The sequence below is a fragment of the Anarhichas minor genome, unplaced genomic scaffold (genome assembly GCF_050575085.1).
Source record: "Anarhichas minor isolate MPS153535 unplaced genomic scaffold, ASM5057508v1 ptg000009l, whole genome shotgun sequence".
In the NCBI taxonomy this organism is placed as follows: domain Eukaryota; kingdom Metazoa; phylum Chordata; class Actinopteri; order Perciformes; family Anarhichadidae; genus Anarhichas; species Anarhichas minor.
Window position 1 is genome coordinate 163,396 of NW_027466455.1, and position 18,958 is coordinate 182,353.

General features: G+C 44.1%; 1 protein-coding gene across 1 annotated transcript; it reads left to right on the forward strand.

Moving 5' to 3' along the window:
• Window positions 1–1,088: 1,088 nt before the first annotated feature.
• On the forward strand, window positions 1,089–10,792 carry LOC142945977 (transmembrane protein 179B-like). Its single transcript, XM_076086920.1, has 7 exons — window positions 1,089–1,458; window positions 2,350–2,546; window positions 3,258–3,395; window positions 3,613–3,691; window positions 8,241–8,506; window positions 9,065–9,178; window positions 10,655–10,792. Exons 1-6 carry the CDS (start codon window positions 1,366–1,368, stop codon window positions 9,171–9,173), a joined length of 882 nt encoding a protein of 293 aa, XP_075943035.1. The 5' UTR covers window positions 1,089–1,365; the 3' UTR covers window positions 9,174–9,178; window positions 10,655–10,792.
• The last annotated feature ends 8,166 nt before the right edge of the window (window positions 10,793–18,958 follow it).

Here is an 18,958-nt window from a genome sequence, read left to right on the forward strand (position 1 = left end):
CTAAAGCCCCTTGAGTTACTGTCTGAGTCTGAAAAGGACAGCTGGGAGGACAGAGAAGTCTGGAGAACGTTGAGGACTTTCTCACACTCGAGTCTCAGAAGAAAACCACAAAACTTGTGATTAATTTGACTTTGGAGTGTCTGGTAAGACCTTTTCCCATCCTGTTATATTGGGCTACTGATCGGAAAAAGAATCTGTGTGGATACAAAAGAAGAAGAAAAACAGAGTGAAAAACTGACAGAGACTGATGGTAGGAAAGGGACAAGAGCAGTGGCCACTGTAGATTGAGCTGAGCCTTGATAAGCCTCTTTAAGCTACTTCACTCTCTACAGATCAAATGTTCTGTTTAAAACCCGGTGATCTCTGCTGGACTTCTGACTGTAGTTTACAGCCAAGTAATACAAACATGTATTTAAGTCTGTTTTCAAGCATCTGACTGCTTAAAAGTCCATGAACTAATCCTCGTTTGATGTCCAGTTCCTGTTTTGACCTCTGACCTCCATCCCTCTACCTCTGCCCAGAACATGTCTCTCAATCAGTGTGAATCCGTGGCGGTGAGCGTGGAGTCCCTCCTGAGCGACGCCAAGAGGATGCAGATGCAGTGCCGCGAACGCAGCGAGCAGCTCTCCATGGCCGCCACGCAGCTGAGGGTGGAGTCGGCCGCCCTGAGGGAGCAGTGCGAGTCCGCACAGCTCGACATGGCCCACATCCGCCGGCAGCTGGACGACCTGATGGACACCAAATCGGCCTTCGAAGCCAGGGAGAGGCAGGCGCGCAAACTCAGCAGGTACCTGTGAGGACACGAGGACGAGGGGGGACGGGTGGTGACGTCATGAACTGGTATGCAGGCTCCCATTGAAACCGCTGGATGAGGGGAGAGAAAGAAACGAGAAGATAGGGTCAAGGGAGAGATGTGGGGTCGACTTAAATAGTTCCCAGAATGTAGTTACTTTTTGCTTTTGTCGGCGCAATGGAAGGAAAAAAAGCACTTTATCGATATTGACAGTTCTTTCAAAATTATCTCAACATTTCTTTTTTCATTTTTGCAACATATGACACGGTTTAAGTCGGTAGGAGTTTTCTGGAGTTTTTGATTTTCCTTTTTTGTAAATCACATCATTCTGTTTGCTTTTTATCTTAATATAAAACATTAATGGAGATTTCAGTTGATTTATCCAGTCGTACTTGACGCTGGTCCGCCCCGGCTGTTTCTACAACTCAGTACTGACTCGAGGTAAAGGGACCGTTGCGACCGTGCGCTTAACCTCGGATCTTATTTTGAAACCCAGCTCTCCGGAAGTATTTTCTCTTACCGTGGCTGCCTTTATGCGGGTCTCTACTCAGTCAGGAACCTGACCCGAGACGATGGCGCTACCGCTGCTGCTGCTGGAGCTGAGTCTGTACGCCAGCTGTTTCGTCTGTGGGATTGTTACCGCCGCATCCATCACCATAGTGCAGGTGACTTTACCCAGAAATGAATCAACTAACCTCATCCATGTGCTTCTTTTATCGCAACCCTCTTCCAGATAAACTCACTTTTTCAGTGCGTGTTGGTGCTAGAAAGTTTCAAGTTCACCAAAGAGAAAAATCTCTTTCGTGGCACATTTTTGTCTGTTTAATTCTATACTTAACTACATTTTTTGATTTGTTTGCGTTATCTGTTCTAAAAAAACAAAGCCTAGCTGTCCAATTTTTAATCTTTTAAAAAATTTAAATGATTTTTTTACTATTTTTTTATGCTCTCGCACTTAAGCATATTTTATTAAAAACAGAATAAGTATTTACTTATTACATATCGGTCACTGTCAAAACCAGAGCGCAATCAGGTCTATAACTAAAAATAACATGACTTTCGTTTCTCTGTAAATGGTGAGTGTTGTTGCAAGTCTCGGACACACGTCGTGTTTTTTTTTTTTTTTCTTCTTCTATTATACTATATTCGTCCTGGTAAGATATTCGTCCCGGTAAGGGGGGACATTTGTCTCTGCATTTGACCCATCCATGTATAGGGAGCAGTGGACTTTCACAAGTCCACCAGAACACAAGTACACACAAGAACACATATTGAGAAAGGCCCCATGTGACCAGATGATCATTGTGCCCAATTATTCTCTCTACTTCTTTATAGAGGTCAGATGCTGCAGCTCGTGTGTGTGTGTGTGTGTGTGTGTGTGTGTGTGTGTGTGTGTGTGTGTGTGTGTGTGTGTGTGTGTGTGTTCTGTTTTGTTGTTGCAATTCCACCAGTAACGAATATGAAGTTATTGAAACAATGTAATGAAAATGAGACTATTAGCCTGCATGTAAATGGAGCCAAATTGAAATTTCAAAATAAAATCTCTTGTCTCTCAGGGTAACTTTGGAGGCCGGTGCATGCTGTATGGACTTGTCAACTACAATGTTACAGCCGGCCTTATTGGGATCGAGTCGCCCAGCTCCCCGTCTCTGTGCTACTTCGTGACGACCATATCGGTCATGGCAGCAGTGGTGTGTTTCCCTGTGACTCTGTTCTGGCTGTGCACGTTCTGCACCGGCGGGGAAATCAGAAGGTAGCGGCACGTCATGAAACTTACTTTATAACTCTGTGATCATCTTGTTCTCCAACTCTACTGCTTAGCCCTGTGGAAGCTTATGTTACACGGCTTTTCATGCAAGAATATCTAAGCTGATGCAAACATTTTAAGTTGGCACTAGTCAATGTTGCCACTCAAAATAGCAGCGCAATATGATGTTAAAGCCGATACCAATATCCCATTCGGTATTTCTCGACCCATTTAACCCACTACAGGCATTCATGTGTGAACATTTTTTATTACAAATGCGTGTACTAAAGACATGCAGCCGCACAAAAACACTTTGCAGATTGCTGCAAAAAAAAAGACCCAATTCTAGCAATACCACAACATGCCAAACTATCAACAATAAAAGCTTGACTTATAGTAATATTGCTTGTTAAATCTGATATTGCGCAGAGTTGTATTCTTGTTGGCGTGAGACAGTGAAGCAGCATGAAGGGAAACTCAACCCAGACTGTCACTGCAGGTTTTACAGACAGAATAGCGTCTCTGAAGGTCTAACAGTACACGCTGCAGAGCTGGTGAGGAGGCGGAAAAAAACATTTAAGTAGATTTCAAAAACGGATCAAAAAGAGAACATGAGTCATAGGTGTGTTGTTGTAACGCAGTCATATGTGAGTTTGACGTAATTTCCTCATTTGTTCAGAGGTTTAATTTTCCTTTCTTCCCTTCTCTTCTCCACAGGGAGCGGGCGTGTATGAACCTGATTATTGCTGTGAGCGGCTTCTTCCTCTTCTTCCTGCTCATCACGGGGTGCGTGGTGAAGATCGGACGGGACTCGCTCTGCAACTCGGTCATACAGAGCGTTCCCAACATCACCAGGTGGCGTACACACACACACACACACACACACACACTCCACACTCTCTTTTCCCTTGGTGTATAAAAGCATATACCGATGGCTAACTGTATAACTTTGGAATCTAAGTGGATGCTTAGTATATTTAGTTACTGTTAACACATATTTATCAGGACACAAAAGATGCGTTAAAACTTAAATATCTGTCACTTTCTAACATGTAATCTATTGTCTCTCAAGCTGTGAGGAGGCCCAGACCAGAAAATGGGTCAGTCCAATTAGAGGGGGACGATTCTACATCGGTCTACACGATGCCGAGGTCAGTGGGCCTCATTCCCTGTTTGATTTAATGTCTTGAATGGATACATTACGCAGTTCTCCTAACTCTTTGCATTATGTTGACAAAGCACCAGTCAACATACCCAATCTACTGTGATTACGAACTAGGGAAAATACATTTTACAATATTTTCATGTTCAGCTCAAACGTTCCCTTTTATTCATATATAGCAAAAAATGATCTTGCTGATATAGTAGCGGCTGCTGTATAGTATCACTTAGGCCACATCCACACTAGAGATCGTTTTCGTTTTAAAAGGGCTGATAACGCTGCTGGACACGCCGCTCGCTAATCGCTACAATAACAGCTGCTTCCTCCGCAAAAATGCAGACTTTAACAGCACAACAGCTGCTAGTAAAGACAATAAGGTCAGCAACGCCTGTAATCAGTTGTGCATGTTAAATTAAACTGGTAGCCGATCGATAATCAAGGCTGTTGTTTATGATTTCAGGGAAACGGTCACGTGATAGGGGCGTGACGAATCAGGGAAGGACACGTCGTGACTGCTAAGAACCAATTCACTAGCTTAGGACCCCGCCTCAGCTGACGGCGGACCTATGTCAATTATTTGGAGCGTTGAGGAATGGTTGGTGGAGATTAGCCAGTCGCAGTTTGGGGGAGGCTTAGTTGAGGATCCACTGCGGCTCCCGGGCCTTGCAGATCCCCAAAAAAAGTCCTGCTGAGAAGCAGGGTTGCCTGCCAGTGCACAGGTCGTTGAGGCTGGCGAGTGTAAGTTGGTAGGCGTGGGAAGATAGGTTATCGACGGTGGAGTTCTGCTGATCGATGGTCGGCAAAATCGAGTAAGGATTTATGGGTTTAAAGACGCCGTTGGATCTGGCGGAACCGATGTTGGACGGGTGTCTGCAGGAGGGCGGATATTCTGAACTTCTGGAATGAGAAACGAGAAGCCATGGCGTTGCGGTGGCCCAGACGTGAGCTGCATCGAGAACGCGCCCTTGACTGACTGGTGTCGCAGCATCCTTTGATGATTAGCTAAACGACTGCTAGGTTGTCAGGAGTTTAAGAGATGGACTTGCTGGGCCGTCCGTGGCCCCACGTAATGGCTGCGGCTACTATTGGTCAGATTTTGTAGCATGAGGGGAAAACGACTTGGCATTTGCTTGCAAGATCCCAGAGCTGATCTACGGCAAAATGTCTTCTGTTGTGGAAACCCCCCAAAGACAGCAGAGGGAGCGGCATCGTTGTGTTGACCAATTGTGTGGGTCCATCGCTGGAAGTGAAGCAGGAACAGTTCTCTTGAATGAGTGTTAAGGGTTTAAAACTTGTAATCTACGACGAGTGTTGTAGACGGCTTGGTAGCTATGCTCGTTAAACGTGGCTGAATGGACGGTTCTCAATTTGTCCGGAGATGACCACGAATTGCTGTGGGCGCCATATGTTTCTGTATCGGGGCAGCGCGGTGCCGGAAACGAGAGCATGAGATGGTTGGAGAGTAGGGAAGAAAGAAGTGGGAACTGGCATCCCGGTGCCAGGAGTCTGCATAGTAGGAAGAGCATGAGGGTAAATCGCGCCCCTCGTTGTGTTGAGGAAGGTCGCTGGGGGCCCCTGAGGTAAGGGGGCGAGGGGGTAGTAAGCTAGCAGCCCGGTGGCAGTGATGGGCACTGTGGATGGATGAGGGAGGGGGACAGAAGAGAGGGAACCTGGCAACCTGGTGCCGGGGTAGAGGGCAGAGGAAGGGTGGTGTGAAGGGATGGTGAAAGTACGGGCTGATAAATCCAAGCCGGAAGGTGGAATAGGATACTGTGGAAGTTGGAGAGAAGAAAAGAGAGTCGGCATCCCGGTGCCGCTATGGAAAGTTGGGTTTGCTTGGGATGGTGGAGGGAGATGAGGGGTGGTGCGCTGCAAACCTGGCAACCCAGAAGTTTGTGGGTGGTGGGGCGGGGCTTGTGGGTGCGTGCTTGCCTCACGGTCGTTGCCGTTACGCCGGTGTGTTTTGGATGGAGATGAGTTTTTTGCTTGACGAGACGTTTGGGAGGTTGTGAGGAGTTGGAACAGTGTGGCGATGGTGCGGAATCCCCTTCTCTTTTAGTGTTCTTAGCAGGCGGACTACGGTCCAGTCGGAGATCCTGGCCGGTGCTTCTTCAATGGGGGACCTGGCCGGGGCGCGGGAGCGGTGGCAGCAGCTTTGAGCGCGGCGTGCTGGGGGGCTGCCGTCGTCGGAGATTCTTGAATTGTCGGAGGTTCGTTCCCGAGCGCTGTGTCTGGAGCGAGCGGGGAAGGAGAGAGGGACTTATGTTTCCGTAGTCTGCGTCTGGGGGTGGCGGGTCTCCCTCTGCCACCGAGATGTGGGTTACTGGAGGACGACCGTTGATCTGGGTCTTCGTATTGTCGGATTGAGCGAGAGAGGGATTCTGGCCGGTGGATGCAGCTGGTCGGCATGATGGGGATCGGCAGGTTTGGCTGCGTTGGGCTGCCTGGACACTCTCCGAGTCCGATGGCGGTTGGTGGCGTCTCGTGGGCGGCAGGTCGAGTGCTACCCCGGGATGTACGGGTGGCCTCTGGGGAGGCGAACTGGTCGTCGAGCAAGCTGGGGCTTAGAGTGGGTAGGTATTTATAGGAGTGTGGCCGGAAGTGGGGGAGTGGCTGAGGCGTGGTCCTGCTCCTGAAATTCAGCTAAGATTTATCTTCAATCAAGTAGCGAACACGGGTGTGGGCGCCATCGTTTCCAAACTTATCCGTTTTCGACTGTCCACACGAAGAGGCAACTCCGGTGTTTTCAAACTTATCCGTCCTCGGGAGCATTTTCAAACTCCTCCGTTTTCGGTGCTTGAAAACTCTGGCGTAGTGTGGACTCTCAGTGTAAACGTAGCAAAACATATGCGTTTTCAAATGGAAACGTAGTAGTGTGGACATGGTCTTAGTCAATATCTATGTGTAGAGGGTGTGTCCATTACGAACTACTCTGACTCAGATGAAAAGCTTCATGTCCCTCCCGTGTGTCATGTGTTGTCTCCTCCCTGACTCCCATCCCCCTCAGACGGCAGTGTGGGTCAACTTCTTCCTCTGGCTCATCATCGGGGTGCTGGTGATCGTCCAGAGGCCCCAGGGTTCAGGGTCAGAGGTGATCAGAGGAGAGACGATGCCATTTTTCAACAATCTCACAATAGTTGCTGTTTACATGGAATGAAATGGAAGTTTTTTGTAGCCATTTTTTATATATTTAATGAATGTGCTCAGATTTTGTATTTTTGTAAATAGACAAAGATTTTTTTTTTTTACCCTTTGAGAAGTTTGTGCTTTGTGTTTTTACGATGTGCCCAGCTGTTTTACTTCTGTATCTTTATTTATAATGAATTGTTTCATTTGACATTGAGGCCAATTGTTATTTCTCTTCATTTTGTCTCAAAGTGTTGGTCATGTGATCTCAGATAGTTCAGTCTAACTATTGAGAAAAAGAAACACTGCGTAAAGAAACAGTAGTATCAAGTACTCACTTGTACCTTTGTAACGTCTTGTTTCATGTGTGAATGGAGAAAAGTCTTATGATAACAAAGGCAATTATTTCTGAGTATCTGGGTAAAGTCGTACGTTGTGTAATGAGACATAATCTTATTATTGTGGCTATGAACACTGAAGGGACAAAAATACTGTATTTATTCTGCCATCCCATCCAAGTAATAAACAGCAGGGAGTTATGACAAAACAAAATGTAGTTCACTTTACTTTAGAAGCCTGTTTCTGGTTTTGTCCCAGACAGCTAAACCTGCCTGTGATATTTATTAATGATCAGTTTCACCACACAGAGCGAGATCGGACTATATCAGCAAGCCCAAATGTAAAGTCAGCCCATATAATTATATTGGTATTATTGTTCAAAATAAAGATTATAAATATACATTCAGAAGTCCATTTTTGTACTGGTTTTGAATAATGGCATACTGTATACCCTGAAATATAGAACAATCGAGAAGACACAGCAGCACTCTGTGGGAGGAACTTCGCCGGTTCTGTAAGTCAATTTCCAACCGACACTTCCACCATCGTCTCCTAAAGCCCCTTGAGTTACTGTCTGAGTCTGAAAAGGACAGCTGGGAGGACAGAGAAGTCTGGAGAACATTGAGGACTTTCTCACACTCGAGTCTCAGAAGAAAACCACAAAACTTGTGATTAATTTGACTTTGGAGTGTCTGGTAAGACCTTTTCCCATCCTGTTATATTGGGCTACTGATCGGAAAAAGAATCTGTGTGGATACAAAAGAAGAAGAAAAACAGAGTGAAAAACTGACAGAGACTGATGGTAGGAAAGGGACAAGAGCAGTGGCCACTGTAGACTGAGCTGAGCCTTGATAAGCCTCTTTAAGCTACTTCACTCTCTACAGATCAAATGTTCTGTTTAAAACCCGGTGATCTCTGCTGGACTTCTGACTGTAGTTTACAGCCAAGTAATACAAACATGTATTTAAGTCTGTTTTCAAGCATCTGACTGCTTAAAAGTCCATGAACTAATCCTCGTTTGATGTCCAGTTCCTGTTTTGACCTCTGACCTCCATCCCTCTACCTCTGCCCAGAACATGTCTCTCAATCAGTGTGAATCCGTGGCGGTGAGCGTGGAGTCCCTCCTGAGCGACGCCAAGAGGATGCAGATGCAGTGCCGCGAACGCAGCGAGCAGCTCTCCATGGCCGCCACGCAGCTGAGGGTGGAGTCGGCCGCCCTGAGGGAGCAGTGCGAGTCCGCACAGCTCGACATGGCCCACATCCGCCGGCAGCTGGACGACCTGATGGACACCAAATCGGCCTTCGAAGCCAGGGAGAGGCAGGCGCGCAAACTCAGCAGGTACCTGTGAGGACACGAGGACGAGGGGGGACGGGTGGTGACGTCATGAACTGGTATGCAGGCTCCCATTGAAACCGCTGGATGAGGGGAGAGAAAGAAACGAGAAGATAGGGTCAAGGGAGAGATGTGGGGTCGACTTAAATAGTTCCCAGAATGTAGTTACTTTTTGCTTTTGTCGGCGCAATGGAAGGAAAAAAAGCACTTTATCGATTTTGACAGTTCTTTCAAAATTATCTCAACATTTCTTTTTTCATTTTTGCAACATATGACACGGTTTAAGTCGGTAGGAGTTTTCTAGAGTTTTTGATTTTCCTTTTTTGTAAATCACATCATTCTGTTTGCTTTTTATCTTAATATAAAAACATGAATGGAGATTTCAGTTGATTTATCCAGTCGTACTTGACGCTGGTCCGCCCCGGCTGTTTCTACAACTCAGTACTGACTCGAGGTAAAGGGACCGTTGCGACTGTGCGCTTAACCTCGGATCTTATTTTGAAACCCACCTCTCCGGAAGTATTTTCTCTTACCGTGGCTGCCTTTATGCGGGTCTCTACTCAGTCAGGAACCTGACCCGAGACGATGGCGCTACCGCTGCTGCTGCTGGAGGTGGGTCTGTACGCCAGCAGTTTCTTCTGTGGGAGTATTACCGCCGCATCCATCACCATAGTGCAGGTGACTTTACCCAGAAATGAATCAACTAACCTCATCCATGTGCTTCTTTTATCGCAACCCTCTTCCAGATAAACTCACTTTTTCAGTGCGTGTTGGTGCTAGAAAGTTTCAAGTTCACCAAAGAGAAAAATCTCTTTCGTGGCACGTATTTGTCTGTTTAATTCTATACTTAACGACACTTTTTGATTTATTTGCGTTATTTCCTACTTATTACATATCGGTCACTGTCAAAACCAGAGCGCAATCAGGTCTATAACTAAAAATAACATGACTTTCGTTTCTCTGTAAATGGTGAGTGTTGTTGCAAGTCTCGGACACGCCTCCTCGTGTTTTTTTTTTTTTTTTTTCTTTTATTATACTATATTCGTCCCGGTAAGATATTCGTCCCGGTAAGGGGGGACATTTGTCTCTGCATTTGACCCATCCATGTATAGGGAGCAGTGGGCTGCCCATGACAGGCGCCCGGGGAGCCGTTAGGGGTTCAGTGTCTTGCTCAGGGACACTTCGGCACAGGACACGTCCCAGCCAAGGATCGAGCTAAACATCACAACGTTTAGGTTTTCCCTCATCAAACACACTACAGTCCCTCAGAGAGAATGAGGCTACAGACGCCCAGAAGGTCATTTTTTCAGGCTCAAAGTCCAGACTCCTAAGGACGGGAGGACACAAGTACAGTCATTCTGCAATTGGAACAGCAGCATACTTGATGACATCACCACCTCAGCTGGTGTTGCTAATGAGTTTAATCCGGTTTTTTACTGTTAAGTATTTTTACAATCAAACTAAATATGACAACCCTGATTTTTTCACTTTATTTAAAATTAAAATAAAATATATATATACATATAATTGTATATATAATTATATGTATATATATACAATTATATGATTATACATATTATTGTATATATATATAATTGTGTGTATATATATACATAGAATTGTGTATATATATATACATATAATTGTGTATATATACATATAGTTGTATGATTTCTCCTCCGCTATTGTTTCCTGTTGCTGGTGCAAATGCATTCTGGGATATTTGGCTGTCCCAAGTACACACAAGTCACCTCCGATGCATCCCCGGTAAAATGGGCGGAGCAAGCCACATCCGGGCATTTGGACCGTGCTTGGCTCGATGCAGACTTTTGAATAGTAACAGTACTTTCACAAGTCCACCAGAACACAAGTACACACAAGAACACATATTGAGAAAGGCCCCATGTGACCAGATGATCATTGTGCCCAATTATTCTCTCTACTTCTTTGTAGAGGTCAGATGCTGCAGCTCGTGTGTGTGTGTGTGTGTGTGTGTGTGTGTGTGTGTGTGTTCTGTTCTGTTCTGTTTTGTTGTTGCAATTCCACCAGTAACGAATATGAAGTTATTGAAACAATGTAATGAAAATGAGACTATTAGCCTGCATGTAAATGGAGCCAAATTGAAATTTCTAAATAAAATCTCTTGTCTCTCAGGGTAACTTTGGAGGCCGGTGCATGCTGTATGGACTTGTCAACTACAATGTTACAGCCGGCCTTATCGGGATCGAGTCGCCCAGCTCCCCGTCTCTGTGCTACTTCGTGACGACTATATCGGTCATGGTAGTAGTGGTGTGTTACCCTGTGACTCTGTACTGGCTGTACACGTTGTGCTTCTGCGGGGAAATGAGAAGGTAGCGGCACGTCATGAAACTTACTTTATAACTCTGTGATCATCTTGTTCTCCAACTCTACTGCTTAGCCCTGTGGAAGCTTATGTTACACGGCTTTTCATGCAAGAATATCTAAGCTGATGCAAACATTTTAAGTTGGCACTAGTCAATGTTGCCACTCAAAATAGCAGCGCAATATGATGTTAAAGCCGATACCAATATCCCATTCGGTATTTCTCCACCCATTTAACCCACTACAGGCATTCATGTGTGAACATTTTTTATTACAAATGCGTGTTCGAAAGACATGCAGCCGCACAAAAACACTTTGCAGATTGCTGCAAAAAAAAGACCCAATTCTAGCAATACCACAACATGTCAAACTATCAACAATAAAAGCTTGACTTATAGTAATATTGCTTGTTAAATCTGATATTGGCCAGAGTTGTATTCTTGTTGGCGTGAGACAGTGAAGCAGCATGAAGGGAAACTCAACCCAGACTTAAAATCCGGACAGAATAGCGTCTCTGAAGGTCTAACAGTACACGCTGCAGAGCTGGTGAGGAGGTGGAAACAACATTTAAGTAGATTTCAAAAACGGATCAAAAAGAGAACATGAGTCATAGGTGTGTTGTTGTAACGCAGTCATATGTGAGTTTGACATAATTTCCTCATTTGTTCAGAGGTTTAATTTTCCTTTCTTCCCTTCTCTTCTCCACAGGGGGCGGGTGCGTATGAACCTGATTATTGTTGTGAGCAGCTTCTTCCTCATCTTCCTGCTCATCACGGGGTGCGTGGTGAAGATCGGACGGGACTCGCTCTGCAACTCGGTCATACGGAGCGTTCCCAACATCACCAGGTGGCACACACACACACACACACACACACACACACACTCCACACTCTCTTTTCCCTTGGTGTATAAAAGCATATACCGATGGCTAACTGTATAACTTTGGAATCTAAGTGGATGCTTAGTATATTTAGCTACTGTTAACACATATTTATCAGGACACAAAAGATGCGTTCAAACTTAAATATCTGTCACTTTCTAACATGTAATCTATTGTCTCTCAAGCTGTGAGGAGGCCCAGACCAGAAAATGGGTCAGTCCAATTAGAGGGGGACGATTCTACATCGGTCTACACGATGCCGAGGTCAGTGGGCCTCATTCCCTGTTTGATTTAATGTCTTGAATGGATACATTACGCAGTTCTCCTAACTCTTTGCATTATGTTGACAAAGCACCAGTCAACATACCCAATCTACTGTGATTACGAACTAGGGAAAATACATTTTACAATATTTTCATGTTCAGCTCAAACGTTCACTTTTATTCATATATAGCAAAAAATGATCTTGCTGATATAGTGGTGGCTGCTGTAAAGTATCACTTAGTCCACATCCACACTAATACGTTAAAATACACAAAAAATACACTAAAACGATCTCCATCCACACAGCGTTTCAGCATCGTTTTCAAAATGACCTCCGTCCAGACTAAAACGCCTGAAAACGAATATCACGTGACTATTCACGTACACTGGGCATGCGGGTGGGTGCCGGTGTAAACAGGAAGTAGATTGGTTTCTTAGTTTAAAAAATACGACAGAGTAATAAAGTAGCCTTTAATAATGAAAGGTCATGTTTGATACTTAAGATCTTCCTCTAAAATATTCCTCTATAAACACAAACAGACACATTTCGTGGAAAGTTTTAGAAGTTTTATTTTTCAGACTTAGTTACAGCGCTGCGGGTCTATCTCTCTCTCTCTCTCACACATCAAATTGACTTTAAAATGACTCCCCCCCTCAGACGGCAGTGTGGGTCAACTTCTTCCTCTGGCTCATCATCTTGTTGTTGGTGATCGTCCAGAGGCCCTAGGATTCAGGGTCAAAGGTGATCAGAGGAGGGCACAGAGGCTGGCGGGGCCGCCGTCGCTAGCCCCGCAACGCACAGACGGAGCCATTTTTCAACCAGCCCGCAAGGCCACAATGAAGGACGGAGGACACGGAGGACTTACAGAAACACGCACGCGAGCACAATATGACAATGTGGGAGTAGGTGTGGAAAAAGGGTAAAGACGTTTAGTGAGCACTGCGCTGCAGGTTTGTCCAGTGAACACATTCTGTGAGATATTGTATTAAAGTAGTTACAGTAGTTTGTGATAATCTTAGTTTGCTTTAGGGTGTTGCAGCTCTTAGATTCAATAGAAGCATCGCGCCCCGACGAGGATGGGATTTGAACCCACGCGTGCACAGAACAATGGAGGAGTACTCCATCTCAAGCCTCTGTTTGACCACATGATGGAGAGGCTTGACCTGCTGATATGTACATGTATCCGTTACTCACATCTACTCACAAAAGCCACGTCAAATGTCTGATTACTGGATCACACAGACGTGCATTTCTTCATTCAGATGGTGTTTCTGAGTGTTTTTTGCAGGTACTTTTTTATTATTTGATGAATGTTTTACTTCTGTATCTTTATTCTTTATTTATAATGAATTGTTACATTTGACATTGAGGCCAATTGTTATTTCTCTTCATTTTGTCTCAAAGTGTTGGTCATGTGATCTCAGATAGTTCAGGCTAACTATTGAGAAAAAGAAACACTGTAAAGAAACACTTGCTATGTTTCGAAACATTATGTGACAATAATTCAGGAGGGTTTTTACTTGGCACATGGTGCGCCACTTTTTAAACCAATAAACCACAGAGTTAAAACACAATGACTCAAATGTGCTTTCTCTTGATGCTTTAGTGTTGAACTGTGTCTCCCTCTGCTGGTCCGTAACAAGTACTCACTCGTACCTTTGTAATGTCTTGTTTCATGTGTTAATCGAGAATAGTTGTTACGGATTTATCGTTGGAACTGGAGCCACAAACCACCAGGAAACAAGGTTTCAATCACTTTGCCGTTTATTCTAGCCAGGACATTATTGTAAGGTGATTGCGTCTGATTCCCATGGTTCTGCACAAAAGACAGAAAGAGATTACAACATTTGATAAATTCTAATCACAACAAGAATACTGTATTTATTCTGCCATCCCATCAAAGTGATGAACAGCAGGAATTTATGACAAAACAAAATGTAGTTACGAGATGGGACTATATCAGCAAGCCCAAAAATACAGTCAGCCCTTAAAATGATATTGGTATCATTGTTCAAAATAAAGATTATGAATATACATTAAGAAGACAATTGTTGCACTGGTATTGAATAATGGCATACTGTATACCCTGAAATATAGAATAATTGTTTGGCCACTAGACTCAAGATATTTCTAAATAAACAACAAAAAACAATTGAATTTCTTATTCTGAAACAGAACAAGGTACAAACTAGTGTCACCAGCAGTTACCAGGTCAAAATAAACACTTTACTCCTGCTAACATGACTCCTCTCTTTCCTTAACTGTCTAATCTCTGTGGATTAACTGACCTATCTTGAGCTGTAAGGTAGAAGACTAAATTCATTGGAGAGAGAGAGAGAGAGAGAGAGAGAGAGAGAGAGAGAGAGAGAGAGAGAGAGAGAGAGAGAGAGAGAGAGAGAGAGAGAGAGAGAGAGAGAGAGAGAGAGAGGGACAAAGAAGAGACGGATGCTGACGGAGAACGGAGAGTGATAATAGAAGAATATCGGGAAGACACAGCAGCACTCTGTGGGAGGAACTTCGCCGGTTCTGTAAGTCAATTTCCAACCGACACTTCCACCATCGTCTCCTAAAGCCCCTTGAGTTACTGTCTGAGTCTGAAAAGGACAGCTGGGAGGACAGAGAAGTCTGGAGAACGTTGAGGACTTTCTCACACTCGAGTCTCAGAAGAAAACCACAAAACTTGTGATTAATTTGACTTTGGAGTGTCTGGTAAGACCTTTTCCCATCCTGTTATATTGGGCTACTGATCGGAAAAAGAATCTGTGTGGATACAAAAGAAGAAGAAAAACAGAGTGAAAAACTGACAGAGACTGATGGTAGGAAAGGGACAAGAGCAGTGGCCACTGTAGATTGAGCTGAGCCTTGATAAGCCTCTTTAAGCTACTTCACTCTCTACAGATCAAATGTTCTGTTTAAAACCCGGTGACCTCTGCTGGACTTCTGACTGCGAGCTGTTGAGTCACTTCATCTGATTTTCTGGCAGGATAGCTGTATTTTACAGCCAAGTCAGAGAACAGAGTCCTTAAATCTCAAAAGTAAATCCCAGAGAGCCTTTCTACTGGACAAACATGTATTTAAGTCTGTTTTCAAGCATCTGACTGCTTAAAAGTCCATGAACTAATCCTCGTTTGATGTCCAGTTCCTGTTTTGACCTCTGACCTCCATCCCTCTACCTCTGCCCAGAACATGTCTCTCAATCAGTGTGAATCCGTGGCGGTGAGCGTGGAGTCCCTCCTGAGCGACGCCAAGAGGATGCAGATGCAGTGCCGCGAACGCAGCGAGCAGCTCTCCATGGCCGCCACGCAGCTGAGGGTGGAGTCGGCCGCCCTGAGGGAGCAGTGCGAGTCCGCACAGCTCGACATGGCCCACATCCGCCGGCAGCTGGACGACCTGATGGACACCAAATCGGCCTTCGAAGCCAGGGAGAGGCAGGCGCGCAAACTCAGCAGGTACCTGTGAGGACACGAGGACGAGGGGGGACGGGTGGTGACGTCATGAACTGGTATGCAGGCTCCCATTGAAACCGCTGGATGAGGGGAGAGAAAGAGAGAAAGTTTCGGGAGGAAACGAGAAGAGAGAGTTTATAGTTACAGTTATAGTTCCCAGAATGTAGTTACTTTTTGCTTTTGTCGGCGCAATGGAAGGAAAAAAAGCACTTTATCGATATTGACAGTTCTTTCATCTTCTTCTTAGCCTTTTTGCTGCATGTGAAACAGATACACGTGTGAATATGCACAATAATGTAATCCCTCTCCTCTTTCTCCCCTTTAATGTCAAATAAACCACGTCCAAATACATGCTTGTCTCTTGCTATTCTGCAGCATAAGTTCTCCTTTTGTGTTGACATGGTATGAATAAAAGTTTGTCTAATTGTGTCAAATATTTGTTTCCCTAAATGTGACATTTTGATTAAGTAAGTATACTACAGTAAAAACATTTCAGCACGTAAAATATTGTTTAATAGAATTTCCAAAGAACCTGGCTCGTCATCATCGCAGCTTTATCATATAACTGGGACCAATAGCTACTGTATGTAAAAGTGTTTTCAATGTCTTTAGTAATCAGTTATTTAAGCATTCTTCCATAATTCCATTTCGCAGATACATGCATATTAGCTTTCCCCCCCTGTTGCCTTTGTTTGATGCCGTTACTGCTTTCCTATTTTATTGATTTGGTTGTAGAAAAAGGGTTCCTCTATTGTGAACGGTTTCTCCTCCTGTTTGTCTCTGTTTTCCTCTTAAGTAGCCGTCCTACCACCATCTCAGTAATGAAATAACATTGCTTGCATGCTGAAACAGTAAAGAAGCCGTCCAATGTGACCGTTGGGGGAACAGTCTTAGCCTCGTGCTGCAGCAGAGAACACAACAGCAGCCACATGGGGGAGAAACCCTACAACTGCAGCTTCTGCAAGAAGAGCTTCAGCCAGCTGTCTGAACTGAAGCCACACCGGTTCTCTCAGAAAGGAGAGAAACCATACCAATGCAAGCGGTGTGAGAAAGGCTTTCCAGTCTTGTCACCTGGTAGAACAGCAGCAAACTCACTATTAAGAAGAAGGAGAATAATGTCTTCGCTAATCACCTTGGAGAAAATTAAGACAGGCCTCACGTGTACATGCAGCCAGTGTGGGAAGTGCTGCTACAGAGACAACGGTCTCGCAAGCGACCAGACCAACAGAAGTCATATCACTGGAGTCACACCAGGGGACGACCGCAGACAAAGCTTCACTTTGCAGGCAGAGTTGAAATCCCACCGATGTGTTGGTGTGCGGCAGAGAAACCGTACAGATGCGATAAGGGTGGCAACCGCTCCATGTGGGTTACACACACTGTAACACTGTGGGCTCTGCTGGAAGAGCTTCATCGCGGATGTCTCAGGACGCATCAAATAATTCACACACGAGAGAAACCATACCAAAAACCATCTCCGCACACTCACTGTACAGAAAATCCTGCTGCCACTTGATGTGCCTGAAGAGCTTCAAGTGGTCAGGAGGAGTCTTTTTTCCCCTCCAGATATACTGTTCTACTGTATGATATAAATGTAAGTTAATGGTAAATTAATAGAATTTCGGTTCATTTTTATTTTTTCACAAGATGAATGCTTGAAACCAATTCTTAGTCCCTGTCGATCCACATTTTCCGGTCACTTTATGAAGAAGTGCATGTCAGGAGTTGAGATTCTCCCCCAGTGCTGTAGCTGTGCCTAGATATTACATGTAGTGTGCCTGTTAAAACACCTGACATATTGCTCATAGGGTAGAACCTACAAAAAGTAACAATAATGTCAGGAAGTAAAGTGACATTTTTTTATCAACCTGACAAAATTACGTTCTTGTGGAAAGAAAAGAAAAGGCAACACTGTAACTTCTTTACATTCTATTTGAATGTAAAGAAGCTACAGTGTATATGGGTACAACACATGCGCAGTGAAATCTGGTCTGCACCTGTGCAAAGGACTGATTCATGTCACTGAGGCGTCTGCAGGGAGATTGTCATAGTAGCCTTGCTTTGTGGGTGAGAAATAATTAAATTAGAGTACCGAGACAGCACCTGAGCAGACACCTTCATGTCCGGCGCCATCTGTTGTAACCCTCCGACATCGCAGCTCCAGTTACTGCACTGCGCATGTGTCGTACGCCACAGCTCAGGCACGTGTCCCGGCCTTCATTTAATAGCCTGGGAAAATAATGTTGCATCTGCCTTAATAAATCCAGTGGTGTATAATAACGAAGTAGAAATACTTCGTTACTGTACTTAAGTCGTTTTTTTGGATATCTGTACTTTACTTTACTATTTATATTTCTGTTGACTTTTACTTTTACTTCACTACATTTTGCAAAGAAAACTGATACTTTGACTCCGATACATTTCCCCTGAAACCTTCGTTATTCGCTACAAAATCAAATCTATCTTTAGAAACAAAATGAATCATGAGACCAACGTCGGGGACTGTGGTGGAACAGAGACTGCAAGCAAGCAGGTTTGGTGAATCAGTGGTCCTAGCTTGCAGGTTAAATCATTGGTTAATCACGTTAATGCGCAAAACAAGCGCTCTCAAAGCCGCGGTGTTTAGATTCCCAGTGATGCCCAGGATGCTACATGCTATAGCTAGCGAGCGACTACACGAGTAGAACTCCACACAGGACGGGTGTGATGAGGAGAGGTGGATGGGTCAAACAAACACTGGTGTTTCCTCCAGGAGGCCGCAGTTTGTGCCGTGTGTGAAACGAGAAGCCAATGTTGATTTATTTGTGACGTGACTTCCGTACTTAAGCAACGCCACTTCCGTAGATATTTTAACGCAAACCACGATCTTTTCCTAAACCTAACTAAGTAGTTTCATCGCCTAAACCTTAGTTGTTTCCTGTGAAGATGGAAGTTTATTTTGAAAAGACAGTATGCATGTAACAAGCGAAAACTGACTCATGTTGCTGGACTTTTGCAGGAAAAACGCACGAAAAATGAGGAGTAACTTTTCGTAAGATATCAATAAAACGGGGATGAATTTATATCATTGTATAAAGAGAGTGACATTAGAAGATCAATCTCATGTCTGTAAGTTAAATCAGCTATAATCACTCTTTTAAAGTGATTAGTGACTCGTCTAGAACATTTAAAAAGGAATAACTTCAATAGAATCATTCTATACAATGTAGCTTCTTTACATTCTATTAGAATGTAAAGAAGCTACATTGTAACACAATGTAGCTTCTTTACATTCTAATAGAATGTAGCTTCTTTACATAGAATGTAAAGAAGCTACATTGTGTTAGAATTGTCTTTTGAAGATGAACAGGACATTTTTCAGGTTCAAGTAATGACTGGGTTGTTACTTTCGGTGCTGCTTTAGTATTGATAAACACTGGTGTATACACAATATTATGCATTTGCCCTCTACATCCTCTAGTCGGAATGAGCATACTTATAAACGCACTGTATTTGTGTGATTTTAAAATATATTGAAAAAGTTC

Bases quoted from the DNA above. Each gene is read 5' to 3' on its own strand.
- LOC142945977 (XM_076086920.1), top strand. From the start codon at position 1,366: ATGGCGCTACCGCTGCTGCTGCTGGAGCTGAGTCTGTACGCCAGCTGT. The intron at 3,396-3,612 runs GTGGCGTACACA...TTGTCTCTCAAG, and splicing joins AGCGTTCCCAACATCACCAG to CTGTGAGGAGGCCCAGACCA. The intron at 8,507-9,064 runs GTACCTGTGAGG...GTCTCTACTCAG, and splicing joins CAGGCGCGCAAACTCAGCAG to TCAGGAACCTGACCCGAGAC.